Consider the following 20,177-nt stretch of genomic DNA (forward strand, 5'->3'; position numbering starts at 1 on the left):
TGAGGAGGAACAACGATGCTTTGCTGACACCCGCTGTGCAATTACCAGTGTAATCTGCTGCTTAGAGAGAGTGGTCAATTAATGGGTCTGCCTGAGGCATCCACCTCCTGTCAGTCTAATATTGATTCTCCATTACTCACTGTGGTTGGTGTGTGTGTGTGTGTGTGTGTGTGTGTGTGTGTGTGTGTGTGTGTGTGTGTGTGTGTGTGCATGTGTAGGATTAGTCTTAGTTGACCTGGCTGGACTCACGCACTGGTCAATAGAAAGGCTCAAGGAGAAACAGGTCCTAGTGGAGTACTGTAGGTGTGAGGAGGCTGCTAATGTTCAGGATGCTGCTGCATCTTAGATTTTCACCAAACTCTGACGTGGATGTCACATTCTCAAGGATATAGAGGAATCTGACTGATCTGGCCAAGGCGCTGTGTCCAACTCTCAGGCAGTACATCAAGAGATGTAAAAATGGATGTATATCTATTACTTATGCTATGAATACTCAAAACCATACTTCTGAAAATAATTTGGTTAACGGTTAGCAGTAGGGAGTGGAAAGTCAAGCAGCCAGCTACAAATCATGAGAGCACGCTCCCACTAAGACAAGTAAGTGGCTGTTTTTATGAGCAACAGCCTCCCTCCTCTCCTCCATCTCTCTCCTCTCTCCCTCCCTCCCTCCCTCCCTCCATCCACTCTGGAGCAGTAGTGTTTCATTAGAGCGATGTGTTGTGGAGCGGTGGAAGGCAGGGTGTCGGCTCTGGCTCAGGCCTGCCGCTTGATCCCCCCTGACCCCTCAGCCCTCTCTCTCCTTGGGGAGTCTGGCAGAGGCTGGCCCCGGCCACGGCTATTTGTCTGTAAGTAATGGAGGTCTGAGGTGGGTGTTGAGGGAGGGAGCTAGACATTACACTCTTCCATTGTGTCTCAGAGTAGTCTGGAATCTGTCACACTATGTCAACAGCGTTTTACACACACACACACACACACACACACACACACACACACACACACACACACACAAGACTACACACACGTGCAAGCACACACGCATGGACACACACCAATATTGATGGGAGCTGTACAGAATCATGATCAGTGTTAGCTGTCAATCACTTTCCTCCCCATGGCATCAAATACAAAAATGAACACTAGATGGGCAATAATTACAAATAGAGATACATGACGCCTCCAGGCCCCAGCACAGCACAGCCAGGCTGGGCTCCTGCTACAAGTGGCCAAAATATATCAGAGATGCTGCCTGCTGTCCAGCCTTCTGCCTTGCAGCCTCCCGGCAGACTCTTACAGTGAAATAACAATGCAAATGTGGGTTAAATCAAAGCACAAATCAAAGGAAACAATCAACATTTTAAAGATGTAGAAGGTAGAGAGAGAGAGAGAGAGAGAGAGAGAGAGAGAGAGAGAGAGAGAGAGAGAGAGAGAGAGAGAAAGAAGAGAGAGAGAGAGAAGAGAAGAGAAGAGAGAGAGGGGGGGGGGAGGGAGGGAGAGAGAGAGAGAGAGGGAGGAATAGAGAGAGAGAGAGAGAGAGAGAGAGAGAGAGAGGGGAGAGAGAGAGAGAGAGCTAAACCATCATTACCACAGAGCTCCTGACAGCTCACAACACTGCCAACAGAGAGAGAGAGAGAAAAAAAGGGAGAGAGCGAGAGAGAGAGAGAGAGAGAGAGAGAGAGAAAGGGAGAGAGCGAGAGTGAGAGAGAGAGAGAGAGAGAGAGAGAGAGAGAGAGAGAGAGAGAGAGAGAGAGAAGGGGAAGAAAGGATAGAAGGTCATACTTTACTAAATCACCTTGAAGAAGCAGCAGTAGAACAACTCTTAGATTCTTCCACTCTTGCTCTCTTTCCTTCGGCCTACATCTTGATGTAGAAATGGCAGATAATTCCTCCTACTGCTTTCACAGTTTTGCATCCCAAATAGCACCCTATTCCCTACATAGTGCACTACTTTTGACCAGAGCACTGAGTTTATTTGCAAATTATGGTGGAAAATAAGTATTTGGTCACCTACAAACAAGCAAGATTTCTGGCTCTCACAGACCTGTAACTTCTTCTTTAAGAGTCTCCTCTGTCCTCCACTCGTTACCTGTATTAATGGCACCTGTTTGAACTTGTTATCAGTATAAAAGACACCTGTCCACAACCTCAAACAGTCACACTCCAAACTCCACTATTGCCAAGACCAAAGAGCTGTCAAAGGACACCAGAAACAAAATTGTAGACCTGCACCAGGCTGGGAAGACTGAATCTGCAATAGGTAAGCAGCTTGGTTTGAAGAAATCAACTGTGGGAGCAATTATTAGGAAATGGAAGACATACAAGACCACTGATAATCTCCCTCGATCTGGGGCTCCATGCAAGATCTCACCCCGTGGGGTCAAAATGATCACAAGAACGGTGAGCAAAAATCCCAGAACCAACACGGGGGGACCTAGTGAATGACCTGCAGAGAACTGGGACCAAAGTAACAAAGCCTACCATCAGTAACACACTATGCCGCCAGGGACTCAAATCCTGCAGTGCCAGACGTGTCCCCCTGCTTAAGCCAGTACATGTCCAGGCCCGTCTGAAGTTTGCTAGAGTGCATTTGGATGATCCAGAAGAGGATTGGGAGAATGTAATATGGTCAGATGAAACCAAAATATAACTTTTTTGTAAAAACTCAACTCGTCGTGTTTGGAGGACAAAGAATGCTGAGTTGCATCATAAGAACACCATACCTACTGTGAAGCATGGGGGTGGAAACATCATGCTTTGGGGCTGTTTTTCTGCAAAGGGACCAGGACGACTGATCCGTGTAAAGGAAAGAATGAATGGGGCCATGTATCGTGAGATTTTGAGTGAAAACCTCCTTCCATCAGCAAAGGCATTGAAGATGAAACGTGGCTGGGTCTTTCAGCATGACAATGATCCCAAACACACCGCCCGGGCAATGAAGGAGTGGCTTCGTAAGAAGCATTTCAAGGTCCTGGAGTGGCCTAGCCAGTCTCCAGATCTCAACCCCATAGAAAATCTTTGGAGGGAGTTGAAAGTCCGTGTTGCCCAGCGACAGCCCCAAAACATCACTGCTCTAGAGGATATTCTGCATGGAGGAATGGGCCAAAATACCAGCAACAGTGTGTGAAAACCTTGTGAACACTTACAGAAAACGTTTGACCTGTGTCATTGCCATCAAAGGGTATATAACAAAGTATTGAGAAACTTTTGTTATTGACCAAATACTTATTTTCCACCATAATTTGCTAATAAATTCATAAAAAATCCTACAATGTGATTTTCTTGAAAAAAAATTCTCATTTTGTCTGTCATAGTTGACGTGTACCTATGATGAAAATTACAGGCCTCTCTCATATTTTTAAGTGGGAGAACTTGCACAATTGGTGGCTGACTAAATACCTTTTTTCCCCACTGTATGGCCAATATACCACGGCGTTGCGTCATGCGTAAGAACAGCCCTTAGCTGTGGTATATTGGCCATATACCACACCTTATTGCTTAAGTGTATGTAGTATTCAGGTACACAATGTGGATGATGGGCTGCATTATATAGTAGTGCCTGTTAATACAGTGAATATCTACTCACTATACTCACTATATTCATCCATAGCCAGTTTCTTATCTTATAAGCTACAGGCATCGTTACACACTGTCTCTCACCATAAACTAAAAGCACAGCTATCATACATGTAAAACATTTATAGTGTTCAAAATCCATATTAATAGATGACTTTTAATAATTAATGTTTTGTTGTTGCATTTAACTGCCGAAAATGTTGATATCGAGGTAATTTCCTTAGTAGTTGACGTCAAAGTTCAGCATGTGGGAGAAGTCAGAACTCAGTGATGATAGAGTAATTACCAGTTCGATGGCTGTTCTACTAGATTCTACTAGCTAACTATCTCTCCTCTTCTGGGCTTGCAGGAGGAGGTTGTCGGGTGAGGTCGTCGGGTAAGCTTGGCTTTATACATAGTTTGGGCTTTGTCGAGTAAGGCTTAAACTATGTATTTAGATTGTAGTTAGGTATTGTAGGTAGTTATCGTGGGTTGTTGCATGTAATTATTGTAGGTTAGTATTTTATTCAGGCTGAGCCCGGTGAAGCACGAAGCTAGCTGGCTAACCCACTACCTGGAGGGTAGCTACTGGCAACTGTTAGCAACAGTATAGTTGTTTCACTCCTGAGAGTGCCTGTAATTACGCCAGCTGGCTGCCTACAATAATTACATACAATAATTGCCTACCATTCAGCTGTTTTCTAACCTCATTGTCTGAACCGTTAACGTTAGGTAGTAAGTGGCTACTGTGCTTGAAATTTAGCTAGCTTGTTGCTACCTGGATAGCAACTAGTAAACAATAGCTGGAACGACCTAGCGAACAGACGCGAACTGGCTGAATCAATTCAGTGGCTAGCTTTGCACTTGGCTAGCTAACAGTAACTGCTAGGGGTAAGTCATAACCTACATTTGTGTTTTGTTTTTACATATTGGTAGCCAGAGTCATTCAAGGAATTCGGGACATGGGTGAAAAGTTAACGTTAGTTTGGCTCTCTCTGTGCGTTCGTGCCGTGAAAGGAGGGGTTTCTTCTTTGTCTGAAAGCAATGGCTAGCTAGTATGCTAACTATTCTAGCTAACTAACTGGCTGAATAAGTTGACGACGGACTCGCTCAAGCTGTCGGGACTAACCCACAACGTTAGACACGGACACGAACGATCTGCTTGGCGTGTTGACACACTGGTGGTTTGTGACTGTAAGTCGCTTTGGATAAAAGCGTCTGCTAAATGGCATATTATTATTATTATTATTGTGGCCGAGTATTGGTGCTAAACCGTGTTGTTGGAGTCCGGCATGCTAGCTGGCTGTGGCGTCTTATGACTAGGTGCCCTGGACGATTTTCACGGAAGAATACTGTACCTAGTTAGCTAGCTGAATAAACTAAGTTAGTCTATTCCTAGAAAACATTGAACCGCTGTAGTTTACAACAATTATAGTTTCTGAGGTGGAAGTTGGGAGAGTTATATTTGGGTGTTGTGGTGAGGGAGGCCCCGCTCTCTCCTTTCCCAGATGTTTAGTTCATTTCATTCCGATCTCCTTTGCATTATTGTAGCCATTTTCTGCAGCCTGTCAACTATGCCTCTGTCTATCCCTGTTCTCTCCTCTCCGCACAGGCTATACAAACGCCTCACACCGCGTGGCTGCTGCCTCTCTAACCTGGTGGTCCCTGCACGCACCACCCACGTGGAGTTCCAGGTCTCAGGCAGCCTCTGGAACTGCCGTTCTGCTGCCAACAAGGCAGAGTACATCTCAGCCTATGCTACCCTCCAGTCCCTCGACTTCTTGGCGCTGACGGAAACATGGATTACCACTAAAAACACTGCTACTCCTACTGCTCTCTCCTCGTCTGACCATGTGTTCTCGCATACCCCGAGAGCATCTGGTCAGCGGGGTGGTGGCACAGGAATCCTCATCTCTCCCAAGTGGACATTCTCTATTTTTCCCCTGACCCATCTGTCTATCTCCTCATTTGAATTCCATGCTGTCACAGTCACTAGCCCATTTAAGCTTAATATCCTTGTCATCTATCGCCCTCCAGGTTCCCTTGGAGAGTTCATCAATGAGCTTGACGCCTTGATAAGTTCCTTTCCTGAGGATGGCTCACCCCTCACAGTTCTGGGGGACTTCAACCTCCATACGTCTACCTTTGACTCATTTCTCTCTGCCTCCTTCTTTCCACTCCTCTCCTCTTTTGACCTCACCCTCTCACCGTCCCCCCCTACTCACAAGGCAGGCAATACGCTTGACCTCATCTTTACTAGATGCTGTTCTTCTACTAATCTCACTGCAACTCCCCTCCATGTCTCCGACCACTACTTTGTATCCTTTTCTCTCTCGCTCTCCTCCAACACTACTCACTCTGCCCCTACTCAGATGGTAATGTGCCGTTGCAACCTTCGCTCTCTCTCTCCCGCTACTCTCTCCTCTTCCATCCTATCATCTCTTCCCTCTGCTCAATCCTTCTCCCTCCAATCTCCTGATTCTGCCTCCTCAACCCTCCTCTCCTCCCTTTCTGCATCCTTTGACTCTCTATGTCCCCTATCCTCCCGGCCGGCTCGGTCCTCCCCTCCACTCATTGCGAGCTCACAGAACAGGGCTCCGGGCAGCTGAGCGGAAATGGAAGAAAACTAGACTCCCTGCCGACCTGGCATCTTTTCACTCCCTCCTCTCTAAATTTTCTTCATCTGTTTCTGCTGCTAAGGCCACTTTCTACCACTCTAAATTCCAAGCATCTGCCTCTAACCCTAGGAAGCTCTTTGCCACCTTCTCCTCCCTGCTGAATCCTCCTCCCCCCCCTCCGCCCTCTCTGTGGATGACTTCGTCAACCATTTTGAAAAGAAGGTTGACGACATCCGATCCTCGTTTGTTAAGTCAAATGACACTGCTGGTCCTGCTCACACTGCCCTACCCTATGCTTTGACTTCTTTCTCCCCTCTCTCTCCAGATAAAATCTTGCTACTTGTAACGGCTGGCCACCCAACAACCTGCCCGCTTGACCCTATCCCCTCCTCTCTTCTCCAGACCATCTCCGGTGACCTTCTCCCTTACCTCACCTCGCTGATCAACTCATCCTTGACCGCTGGCTATGTCCCTTCCGTCTTCAAGAGAGCGAGAGTTGCACCACTTCTCAAAACACCAACACTCGATCCCTCTGATGTCAACAACTACAGACCAGTATCCCTTCTTTCTTTTCTCTCCAAAACTATTGAGCGTGCCGTCTTTAGCCAACTCTCTTGCTATCTCTCTCAGAATGACCTTCTTGATCCAAACCAGTTAGGTTTCAAGACTGGCCATTCAACTGAGACTGCTCTTCTCTGTGTCATGGAGGCTCTCCGCACTGCTAAAGCTAACTCACTCTCCTCTGCTCTTGTCCTTCTAGACCTGTCTGCTGCCTTTGATACTGTGAACCATCAGATCCTCCTCTCCACCCTCTCCAAGTTGGGCATCTCCGGCGCGGCTCACTCTTGGATTGCGTCCTACCTGACCGGTCGCTCCTACCATGTGGCGTGGCGAGAAGCTGTCTCCACACCACGTGCTCTCACCACTGGTGTCCCCCAGGGCTCAGTTCTAGGCCCTCTTCTATTCTCGCTATACACCAAGTCACTTGGCTCTGTCATATCCTCACATGGCCTCTCCTATCATTGCTACGCAGACGACACACAACTAATCTTCTCCTTTCCCCCTTCTGATAACCAGGTGGCGAATCGCATGTCTGGCAGACATATCAGTATGGATGACGGATCACCACCTCAAGCTGAACCTTGGCAAGACGGAGCTGCTCTTCCTCCCGGGGAAGGACTGCCCGTTCCATGATCTCGCCATCACGGTTGACAACTCCGTTGTGTCCTCCTCCCAGAGTGCGAAGAGCCTTGGCGTGACCCTGGACAACACCCTGTCGTTCTCCGCTAACATCAAGGCGGTGACCCGATCCTGTAGGTTCATGTTCTACAACATTCGGAGAGTACGACCCTGCCTTACACAGGAAGCGGCACAGGTCCTAATCCAGGCACTTGTAATCTCCCGTCTGGATTACTGCAACTCGCTGTTGACTGGGCTCCCTGCCTGTGCCATTAAACCCCTACAACTCATCCAGAATGCCGCAGCCCGTCTGGTGTTCAACCTTCCCAAGTTCTCTCACGTCACCCCGCTCCTCCGCACACTCCAATGGCTTCCAGTTGAAGCTTTTATCTGCTACAAGACCATGGTGCTTGCCTACGGAGATGTGAGGGGAACGGCACCTCCATACCTTCAGGCTCTGATCAGTCCCTACACCCAAACGAGGGCATTGCGTTCATCCACCTCTGGCCTGCTGGCTCCCCTACCTCTGCTGAAGCACAGTTCCCGCTCAGCCCAGTCAAAACTGTTCGCTGCTCTGGCACCCCAATGGTGGAACAAGCTCCCTCACGACGCCAGGACAGCGGAGTCACTCACCACCTTCCGGAGACATTTGAAACCCCACCTCTTTAAGGAATACCTGGGATAGGATAAAGCAATCCTTCTACCCCCTTAATGGCTATAAGGTGAATGCACCAATTTGTAAGTCGCTCTGGATAAGAGCGTCTGCTAAATGACGTAAATGTAAATGTAAATGTCTCTGTTTTGGAAAGGTCCCGGGAATCACCTGGAATTCATTAAAAGCTCCGGACAGTTCCGCTCCATCCCCTTCCCTACGGGAATCCATAATTCCTCTCCAAGGTGTCAGTCCGGGATGTGTCTCAACAGCGATGAGCTAGGATGGTAGTATTAAATATTAACCGTGGATATAGTCAGGCATAAACCTAAAGAATAGGTATACAGCACCAATAACACCCTGACGCTTCCTTCCATCACCTCGATCTCTTTCCTCTACTGGGGGCCAATGGATCGTTTTCCACATGCAGCAGTGGAGAGATAATGTGTGTTTTTATAAGTGGTTCCGCTCAGATACACACACAAATATACACACACACATGCACAGCAGCAGTGTATCAGTCAGTTGGTCTCCCATTGTGTCTGCTTGTCATTGTTGGGTTTTTCTATTCTTGTTGTTTGGCTGTGTTCTCGTTAGTGACCCTGGCCTGGCTGCTTGTTATAGAATAGCAGTCTAGCAGGAGCAGGGCTCTTTAGCCATCCTACTTATAGAAGGGTCGTTCTTGAATTGCAGTGACTTTTGAGCATGGCATTTTGGAAAATAATTATTTCATTTTTCAGGATTTGTAAAAAAAATCTGTTTGGGTACATTTTCCGATTCTAAATCAACTAATATATTGTAGCAGCTTAATTACTTTAAATATGGTTTTTTACCATTACGATAACATTGTGCCAGCTGTAGGAAAAGTAACACCAATGACAAATCTAAGGTCATTCATTATTTAAAAAATGTTTACTAAACTGATATGATTAATCATTTTGCTCACAATGTAATTTCCCTTAATTTAAATTGAGTAACACCAATGACACTTTGTATTTCGACACACCAAATGATCAATGGAATCCTGTATTGCATACTAAAAAGGTGTGATTAGCTATTAGTTTTATTTAATGTAGGCAGTTTGCCACTGGAGGGAATGCTCAAGTGTCACGATCGTTATGAAAAGCGGACCAAGGCGCAGCGTGATATGCGTACATTCTTTTATTTCAGTACACAACAAGAACCAAAACAAACGATACGTGAAGTCCTGGGTTGAACACAAACCTTCCGGAACAAGATCCCACAATAAGTATGGTCCCCAATCAGAGACAACAAGCTACAGCTGCCTCTGATTGGGAACCACCCTGGCCAACATAGAAATACACGAACTAGAACACAAAACTAGAAAACTAAACAATGAAACCTACACACCCTGGCTCAACATATAAGAGTCCCCAGAGCCAGGGCGTGACATCAAGATCCTTGTATATCTTTGCAATGAGTGATTTTCAAGACGGTAACACCAATGACATAAAACATATTATATATGTAAAAAAGAAAACTATTTTAATAGCCTTATTTGTTTTTGTTGATCTATACAATGTATTCAATAATGTTCTTTACTTTCTAGCATTCAAAATCATAGACATATCTCTAAATCCCCAAAACATGTCACTGCAACTCTACTCATCACTACTGGGATAAGCCAATTTGCTTACACTAATTACTTTAAACAATGCATAGTTTTGCAGTATAAAGGATTTGCATTATGTTTTGTCACTGTTATAAACAGTTCAATATACACAAAAACATGTATGATGTGTATCTATTTGTCATCTTAAAGTGTTTTTATGGTTGCAAAGGTGAGGGATGCAAATGCCACCACAATTCAAGAATGACCCAGAACCCTAATGGCTGATAAACAAGACTTGGTCTCTGCTAACTGAATTCACATAGATGGTATCTAAACTCAGTGTATGTGTGGGGGAGGGTGGGGGGGTGATGAACATACCGTCCGTGACACACAGCCGAGCCACTTATTTACAGTGGCTTGCGAAAGTACATTTACATTTACATTTACGTCATTTAGCAGACGCTCTTATCCAGAGCGACTTACAAATTGGTGCATTCACCCTATAACCACTTTACTTTATTTTTTATTTTTTTTTTGGGGGGGGGGGGGTAGAAGGATTACTTTATCCTATCCCAGGTATTCCTTAAAGAGGTGGGGTTTCAAATGTATCCGGAAGGTGGTGAGTGACTCCGCTGTCCTGGCGTCGTGAGGGAGCTTGTTCCACCATTTGGGTGCCAGAGCAGCGAACAGTTTTGACTGGGCTGAGCGGGAACTATGCTTCCGCAGAGGAAGGGGAGCCAGCAGGCCAGAGGTGGATGAACGCAGTGCCCTCGTTTGGGTGTAGGGACTGATCAGAGCCTGAAGGTACGGAGGTGCCGTTCCCCTCACGGCTCCATAGGCAAGCACCATGGTCTTGTAACAGATGCGAGCTTAAACTGGAAGCCAGTGGAGTGTGCGGAGGAGCGGGGTGACGTGAGAGAACTTGGGAAGGTTGAACACCAGACGGGCTGCGGCATTCTGGATGAGTAGTAGGGGTTTAATGGCACAGGCAGGGAGCCCAGCCAACAGCGAGTTGCAGTAATCCAGACGGGAGATGACAAGTGCCTGGATTAGGACCTGTGCCGCTTCCTGTGTAAGGCAGGGTCGTACTCTCCGAATGTTGTAGAGCATGAACCTGCAGGATCGGGTCACCGCCTTGATGTTAGCGGAGAACGACAGGGTGTTGTCCAGGGTCACGCCAAGGCTCTTCGCACTCTGGGAGGAGGACACAACGGAGTTGTCAACCGTGATGGCGAGATCTTGGAACGGGCAGTCCTTCCCCGGGAGGAAGAGCAGCTCCGTCTTGCCAAGGTTCAGCTTGAGGTGGTGATCCGTCATCCATACTGATATGTCTGCCAGACATGCAGAGATGTGATTCGCCACCTGGTTATCAGAAGGGGAAAAGGAGAAGATTAGTTGTGTATCGTCAGCGTAGCAATGATAGGAGAGGCCATGTGAGGATATGACAGAGCCAAGTGACTTGGTGTATAGCGAGAATAGGAGAGGGCCTAGAACTGAGCCCTGGGGGACACCAGTGGTGAGAGCACGTGGTGCGGAGACAGCTTCTCGCCACGCCACTTGGTAGGAGCGACCGGTCAGGTAGGACGCAATCCAAGAGTGAGCCGCGCCGGAGATGCCCAGCTCGGAGAGGGTGGAGAGGAGGATCTGATGGTTCACAGTATCAAAGGCAGCAGACAGGTCTAGAAGGACAAGAGCAGAGGAGAGAGAGTTAGCTTTAGCAGTGCGGAGAGCCTCTGTGACACAGAGAAGAGCAGTCTCAGTTGAATGACCAGTCCTGAAACCTGACTGGTTTGGATCAAGAAGGTCATTCTGAGAGAGATAGCAAGAGAGTTGGCTAAAGACTGCACGCTCAATAGTTTTGGAAAGAAAAGAAAGAAGGGATACTGGTCTGTAGTTGTTGACATCAGAGGGATCGAGTGTTGGTTTTTTGAGAAGGGGTGCAACTCTCGCTCTCTTGAAGACGGAAGGGACATAGCCAGCGGTCAGGGATGAGTTGATCAGCGAGGTGAGGTAGGGGAGAAGGTCACCGGAGATGGTCTGGAGAAGAGAGGAGGGGATGGGGTCAAGCGGGCAGGTTGTTGGGCGGCCTGCAGTCACAAGTCGCGAGATTTTATCTGGAGAGAGAGGGGAGAAAGAAGTCAAAGCATAGGGTAGGGCAGTGTGAGCAGGACCAGCAGTGTCATTAGACTTAACAAACGAGGATCGGATGTCGTCAACCTTCTTTTCAAAGTGGTTGACGAAGTCATCCACAGAGAGGGGGGGGGGGGGGATTCAGCAGGGAGGAGAATGTGGCATAGAGATTCCTAGGGTTAGAGGCAGATGCTTGGAATTTAGAGTGGTAGAAAGTGGCCTTAGCAGCAGAAACAGATGAAGAAAATGTAGAGAGGAGGGAGTGAAAAGATGCCAGGTCGGCAGGGAGTCTAGTTTTCTTCCATTTCCGCTCAGCTGCCCGGAGCTCTGTTCTCTGTTCACCCCCCTTGGTATTTTTCCTATTTTGTTGCCTTACACCTGGAATTAAAATGGATTATTTTGGGGGGTTGTATCATTTGATTTACACAACATGCCTACCACTTTGAAGATGGAAAATATGTTTTAGAACAACAAGAAATAAGACAAATAAACAGAAAACTTGAGTGTGCATAATTCCCCACAGATACTCCAATCTCCGCTGTGGAGCTTTGCAGCTCCTTCAGGGTTATCTTTGGTCTCTTTGTTGCCTCTCTGATTAATGCCCTCCTTGCCTGGTCCGTGGGTTTTTGTGGGCGGTTCTCTCTTGGCAGGTTTGTTGTGGTGCCATATTCTTTCCATTTTCTAATAATGGATGTAATGGTGCTCCGTGGGATGTTCAAAGTTTCGGATATTTCTTTATAACCCAACCCTGATCTATACTTCTCCACAACTTTGTCCATGACCTGTTTGGAGAGCTCCTTGGTCTTCATGGTGCTGCTTGCTTGGTGGTGCCCCTTGCTTATTGGTGTTGCAGACTCTGAGGCCTTTCAGAACAGGTGTATATATACTGAGATCATGTGACAGATCATGTGACACTTAGATTGCACACAGGTGGACTTTATTTAACTAATTATGTGACTTCTGAAGGTAATTGGTTGCACCAGATCTTATTTAGGGTCTTCATAGCAAAGGGGGTGGATACATATGCACGCACCACTTTTCCGTTATTTATATTTTCGAATTTCTTAAAACTAGTTATTTCTTTCATTTCACTTCGCCAATTTGGACAATTTTGTGTATGTCCATTACATGAAATCCAAATAAAAATCAATTTCAATTACAGGTTATAATGCAACAAAATAGGAAAAATGGCAAGGGGGATGAATACTTTTGCAAGGCACTGTACAACCCACCATTAATCACAACAACCTCTTACTGCTGCTGCTGGTTGCCAAGTGCATACTCGTTAAGTCTCCTAGACTTCCATTTGTTGAACATCTCATTCCAAAATCATGTGCATTAATATGGAGTTGGTCCCCCCTTTGCTGCTATAACAGCCTCCACTCTTCTGGGAAGGCTTTCCACTAGATGTTGGAACATTGCTGTGGGGACTTGCTTCCATTCAGCTACAAGCGCATTAGTGAGGTCGGGCACTGATGTTGGGCGATTAGGCCTGGCTCGCAGTCTGCGTTCCAATTAATCCCAAAGGTGTTCGATGGGGTTGAGGTCAGGGCTCTGTGCAGAGAAGACAAGTTCTTCCACACCGATCTCGACAAACCATTTCTGTATGGACCTCGATTTGTGCACGGGGGCATTGTAATGCTGAAACAGAAAAGGGCCTTCCCTAAACTGTTGCCACAAAGTTGGAAGCACAGAATCATCTAGAATGTAATTTATTGCTGTAGCATTAAGATTTCCCTTCACTGGAACTAAGGGGCCTAGCCCGAACCATGAAAAACAGCCCCATTATTCCTCCTCCGCCAAACTTTACAGTTGGCACTATGCATAGGGGCAGGTAGCGTTCTCCTGGCATCCGCCAAACCCAGATTCGTCCATCGGACTACCAGATAGTGAAGCGTGATTAATCACTCTAGAGAACGCGTTTCCACTGCTCCAGAGTCCAATGGCGGCGAGCTCTACACCACTCCAGCCGACTTTTGGCATTGCGCATGGTGATCTTAGGCTTGTGTGTGGCTGCTCGGCCATGGAAATCCATTTCATGAAGCTCCCGACGAACAGTTCTTGTGCTGACTTTGCTTCCAGAGGCAGTTTGCAATTCGGTAGTGAGTGTTGCAACCGAGGACAGACGATTTTTACGTGCTACGCGCAGTCCCGTTCTGTGATCTTGTGTGGCCTACCACTTTGTAGCTGAGCCATTGTTGCTCCTAGAAGTTTCCACTTCACAATAACAGCACTTGCAGTTGACCGGGGCAGCTCTAACAGGGCAGAAATGTGACTTCTTGGAAAGGTGGCATTCCATGACGGTGCCACGTTGAAAGTCACTGAGCTCTTCAGGAAGACCATTCTACTGCCAATGTTTTCTATGGAGATTGCATGGCTGTGTACTCGATGTTATACTGTACACCTGTCAGCAACGGGTGTAGCTGAAATAGCCGAATCCACTAATTTGAATGGGTATCCCATACTTTTGTATAAATAGTGTATGTGTTTGTATTTATCTTTAATTGTGTATGCACTTTATTTGTTAATTTGTATCCTACATTTCCTTTCTGTTGCACTGATTGTAAAGTAGGATGTGTGTGTACTGTATGATCCTCAGAGTGTTGGTGGTGGTTTGTATTCCATCAGGGGCGAGGTGCGTTCACATTAGTATGCTGTCTCCTGGAGGAGAGAGAGAGAGAAACGGAGGGAGAGGGAGGACGAGAGGGAGAGGGGGGACGAGAGGGAGAGGGGGGGCGAGAGGGAGAGGGGGGGCGAGAGGGAGAGGGGGGGCGAGAGGGAGAGGGAGGGCGAGAGGGAGAGGGGGTCGGTGGCAACGTGTCGAAACATTCAATCCAGCTCCAAATTGGTGAACAGGTGCTGATAATAAGCAAACATTGATTGTAAACAGAGGTGGGGCTATAATTGGTAGACTACAGGGAGAGGAGCTCTAGGTCTCACTCCACTGGTCAGCACAGCACAGGGTGGGAGGGGCAGGAGCAGGGGAGGAGCTGGCACTCACAACAGGAATACAACAGGACGACTGGGATCTTATTCAGTTCTATACCCGGAGGACATTCATTCCTGGGGATATTTTACAATGTGAAGTGTGTGTGTGGGGGGGGGGGGGGTCCAGGAGAAATTAGTGAAAGGATCTCAATAATGCAGATTGTGCTGGGCAGGAGCAAAACCCTGCACACAGATAGCCTACGGAGGGTTTTTCTGTGTGGTGTTCTTAGCAGTGTAGTGACTGACCGTGTCTCTCTGTGTTCCTCAGAGCCATTACCCTGGACAACACTCTGGTCATCCTGTCCACGGTGGCCCCTGATGCTGGACGCTACTACGTACAGGCGGTCAACGACAAGAACGGGGAAAACAAGACCAGCCAGCCCATCACCCTGTCTGTTGACAGTGAGTAGCTGTGAAGCCATATGGAGAGATATGCACACACGAATGAAGGCTTGCACATACACACATGGACCACACGCATGCACAAATGCACACGTGCACCGAATGCACACACACACACAAGGATGCACGCACGCATGCATACACACATACACTTGGCAGCAGGCAGATAGAGTTGATTATACTGTATAAGACAAGCGAAGGAAGCAGCTGCTGTCTGGTGAAGAGTTGATTATATGAACGACCACAGACACCTACACACACATACACATCCAGACACAGACACTATGGCCCAGCAGCAGCAGAGCAGACTCCACTTTGAGAGAGAATCAAAAGCAGGCAGGTGCAGTTCAAGGTATTAGACTTGATTATAGAGGAAGCAGACATGGCTTATGGCACAGTGCAGGGGGAGAGTTGATTAGAACAGAACTCAGACCCAGAAAATAGATCTCAGAGGAGTAGAGCTAGCTGATGAGATGAGGGATCAGAACAGACAGACAGACAGAACAGAATAGACAGAACAGAACAGAGCAGACAGAACAGAGCAGAGAGAACAGAGCAGACAGAACTGAGCAGAGAGAACAGAGCAGACAGAACAGAGCAGAGCAGAGAGAACAGAGCAGAGAGAACATAGCAGACAGAACAGAGCAGAGAGAACAGAGCAGAGAGAACAGAGCAGAGAGAACAGAGCAGACAGAACAGAGCAGAGAGAACAGAGCAGACAGAGTAGAGCAGACAGAGCAGACAGATCAGAACATAATAGAGCAGACAGAACAAAACAGAGCAGACAGAACAGAACAGATAGAACAGAACAGAACAGAGCACACAGAACAGAGCAGACAGAACAGAGCATTCAAAAAAGAACAGAGCAGACAGAACAGAGCAGAGCAGACAGATTAGAGCAGACAGAACAGAGCAGACAGAACAGAACAGAACAGACAGAACAAAGCAGACAGAACCTAACAGACAGAACAGAGTAGACAGAACAGAGCAGACAGAACAAAACAGACAGAACAGAACAGAACAGAGCAGAGCAGACAGAACAAAACAGACAGACAGGGCAGACAGAGAAGACAGAAAAGAGCAGACCGAACAGAACAGAACAGAGCAGACAGAACAGAACAGACAGAACAGAACAGAGCAGACATAACAGAGTAGACAGAACAGAGCAGACAGAACAAAACAGACAGACAGGGCAGACAGAACAGACAGAACAGAACAGACAGACCAGAACAGAGCAGACAGATCAGAGCAGACAGAACAGGGCAGACAGACAGACAGAACAGAGCAGACAGATTAAAACAGACAGAACAGACAGACCAGAGCTGACAGAACAGATAGAACAGAACAGAGCAGACAGATCAGAGCAGACAGAACAGAGCAGAGCAGACAGAATAGAGCAGACAGAACGGAGCAGACAGAACAGAGCAGAGCAGTCAGAGCAGAGCAGAAAGAACAAAACAGACAGAACAGAGCTGAAAGAACAAAACAGACAGAACAGAGCAGAGCAGTCAGAACAGAACAGAGCAGACAGAACTAAACGAACAGACGGGGCAGACAGACCAGACAGAGCAGGCAGAACAGAACAGAACAGAACAGAGCAGACAGAACAGAGCAGAGCAGACAGAATAGAGCAGACAGAACGGAGCAGACAAAACAGAGCAGAGCAGTCAGAACAGAACAGAACAGAACAGACAGAACAGAACAGAGCAGACAGAACAGGGCAGACAGACAGACAGAACAGAACAGTAAAGGGGGCTTTAATATTCTTAGGTAGCGGAATGACTTTGGCTGGTGCTAGTTCAGATAGAGGTATAGCCAGATAGACATACAAGGACACATAGCCCTTGCCAGAGTGTGTGGGTGTGTGTTTCTCTCAGGCCCTGACACACCATTAATCCCCTGGGGTCCACCAACATGCAACTGATCCTAGGGAGGGAGGGAGGTGTACAGGGGAAGCTTATTCTGTCACTAAAACACACACATAGACAGACACACAGACACACTTAGTGCTGTTGTGGTGACCATATTACTGCCTCACTGTGATGATCAATTTGAAGAAAGAAATTCAACAGCAGGCTAAAACTGAGTGTAAAACATGGTCATTGTAGATGTTTCAAAGCCTAACACAACGAAATGGACAGCGCTTTCTATGGTGATGACTAGTTCAAAACAAACATATGCATAAAACCCTGAATTGTGCCGTTATACAATACATAGCCTACGGCATATTGCGCATGGTAGAAAAACATAAAACAAAACTGATTTAAGATGTCTTTGGTACATAATTGGTCTAGCCTATAGTAATCGCCTTTGAGTGTGGACTGTATTATTATGCATACTGGATGGACTGGTTACCTTATGCCGTGCTCCAAAATGTATATCCACGTCTGGGAAAGCACGTATAGCCCTAGCCGATGCAGTTGGTTCATTGATTGTGCAGGACGATTTTGAATAGCCTAGTAATAGGGATTGTTTTATATTTTCATTATTCATTGGGTGACACATTACCTTTAGCTATACAGAATATCTCACCACCATGCGTTTCCATCTCCTCCTCTCTCTCCTTTATTCCTTTCTCGAGCGCGCAGACGGGCTGTCAACAGTTTAATGAAATACTGTGTTTCATTACGAAAACATGTTACGATGTTCCCGAACAGATTTCACTTGGTTTTTCAAATAAAGCACTGGGTAGCTGCAGGAACAGGGTTGGAAAGCCCATGGCATACATAGTTTGGGCGGAATAAACAGTGGTTGATGCGTGGAGTGAAATTAGTGTTCTTATATTTATTTCTCAGCTGCTCATATTAAGCACATGCTCCACTATAAAACTGAAGTAGCCTACCCGTCATCATTAAAAAACCTGTACCCAAGAAAGCAAAAGTAACTGAACTAAATGACTATCGCCCTGTAGCACTCACCTCTGTCCTCATGAAGTGCTTTGAGAGACTAGTTAAGGATCATATCACCTCTACCTTACCTGTCACCCTAGACCCACTTCAATTTGCTTACTCCCCCAATAGATCCACAGACGATGCAATTGCTATCACACTGCACACTTCCCTATCCCATCTGGACAAGAGGAATACCTATGTAAGAATGCTGTTCATTGACTATAACTCAGCATTCAACACCATAGTACCCTCCAAGCTCATCATTAAGCTCGAGGCCCTGGGTCTGAACCCCGCCCTGTGCAACTGGGTACTGGACTTCCTGACGGGCCGCCCCCAGGTGGTGGATGTAGGAAACAACATCTCCACTTCGCTGATCCTCAACACTGGGGCCCCACAAGGGTGCATGCTCAGCCCCCTCCTGTACTCCCTGTTCACCCATGACTGCGTGGCCAAGCACGCCTCCAACTCAATCATCAAGTTTGCAGACGACACAACAGTAGTAGGCTTGATTACCAACAATGACGAGACCGCCTACAGGGAGGAGGTGAGGGCTCTGGGAGTGTGGTGCCAGGAAAATAACCTCTCACTCAACATCAACAAAACAAAGGAGATGATCGTGGACTTCAGGAAACAGCAGAGGGTGCACCCCCCCTATCCACATCGACGGGAAGAAGGCACAACAGAGCCTCTTCAACCTCAGGAGGCTGAAGAAATGTGGCTTATCACCTAAGACCCTCACAAACTTTTACAGATGCACAATTGAGAGCATCCTGTCAGGCTGTATCACCGCCTGGTACGGCAACTGCACCACCCACAACCGCAGGGCTCTCCAGAGGGTGGTGCGGTCTGCCGAACGCATTACCGGGGGCAAACTACCCGCCCTCCAAGACACCTACAGCACCCGATGTCACAGGAAGGCCAAAAAGATCATCAAGGACATCAACCACCCGAGCCACTGCCTGTTCACCCCGCTATCATCCAGAAGGCGAGGTCAGTACAGGTGCATGAAAGCTGGGACCGAGAGAATGAAAAACAGCTTCTATCTCAAGGCCATCAGACTGTTAAATAGCCATCACTAGCACATTAGAGGCTGCTGCTGCCTATTGAAATCACTGGCCACTTTAAGAAATGGAACACTAGTCACTTTAATAATGTTTACATATCTTGCACTACTCATCTCATATGTATATACTGCATTCTATTCTATAATATTCTTCTGTATCTTAGTCCATGCCGCTTTGTCATTGCTTGTCCATATATGTATATATTCTTAAATCCCATTCCTTACTTTTTTGTGTGTATTGGGTATATGTTGTGAAATTGTTAGATATTACTGCACTGTCGGAGCTAGAAGCACAAGCATTTCGCTACACCCGCTATAACATCTGCTAAACACGTGTATGTGACAAATAAAATACAATTTGATTTGATTTGAAAACATCTGCAGGAAAGCGCACAGCATCCATTCATGCAGATGACATGTATTTTTTACCCTGCCCCTGTTCCTGCCCATTTGATAATGGGCCATTCTAAATTGAAACAAATTGTACATATTAGTAAAGACAAGATTAAATTGAGAATTGTCTGATGGGTGAAAATATGATCACTTAATGAGAGAACAGCTGTGCAGCCTGAGGCAAGGAACAGAGCGCAAGCTTTTTTTGCTAATTTCTCAAATCATCAATAGCCTATCCATGCAGCCCATATATGTTTTGATTTCTAAGACATTCTAAGGTTTGTATCATTCACAACTAAAGTTGCCAAATCATTCTAAATCTAGCATATAGGACCTGTTTCAAATGATCACTTTTATGCTGAACATAGCCACTTCATATGCGTACTTGCGGAATGGGAAAAATATCCTTTCTATTTTATTCAGCTCAGTTCAATTATACTTCTTCTTACTATAAAATCATATGATCTAAAAAATAATGGCATGGGACTTATAAGGATATGTTGTCAGCATAGCCACATAACATACAGTAGGCCAACTCATATTCTGTTCTTCTGAAATACATTTTCTTCATATCATAATGTTTCTTTAGACCTGCCTAAAATAAATAATGGATTTATTGTGATGGTGTATATGTAATTGATTTATTATACTTGTTTAAATGTAGATGTTGCAAAGGCTGTGTGGAAGCCTGGAGATACTAAACATGTTTATGTTAATTAACGGTTAACTACCGTGAGAC

General features: G+C 46.4%; 1 protein-coding gene across 1 annotated transcript in view; it reads left to right on the plus strand.

Annotated features, from left to right (window-relative positions):
* LOC311100883 (protein sidekick-2-like) overlaps positions 1-15,099 on the plus strand; it is a gene marked incomplete at both ends in the record, with an annotated part of 352,877 nt that extends 337,778 nt beyond the window's left edge. Inside the window, one exon of the mRNA XM_084141877.1 lies at positions 14,958-15,099. Within this exon, the coding sequence (XP_083998003.1) occupies positions 14,958-15,099 (142 nt within the window). The remainder of the gene's footprint in view (positions 1-14,957) is intronic.
* Between the last annotated feature and the right edge of the window lie 5,078 nt (positions 15,100-20,177).

The sequence above is a fragment of the Coregonus lavaretus genome (genome assembly GCF_964263955.1).
Source record: "Coregonus lavaretus genome assembly, chromosome: 25".
In the NCBI taxonomy this organism is placed as follows: Eukaryota; Metazoa; Chordata; class Actinopteri; order Salmoniformes; family Salmonidae; genus Coregonus; species Coregonus lavaretus.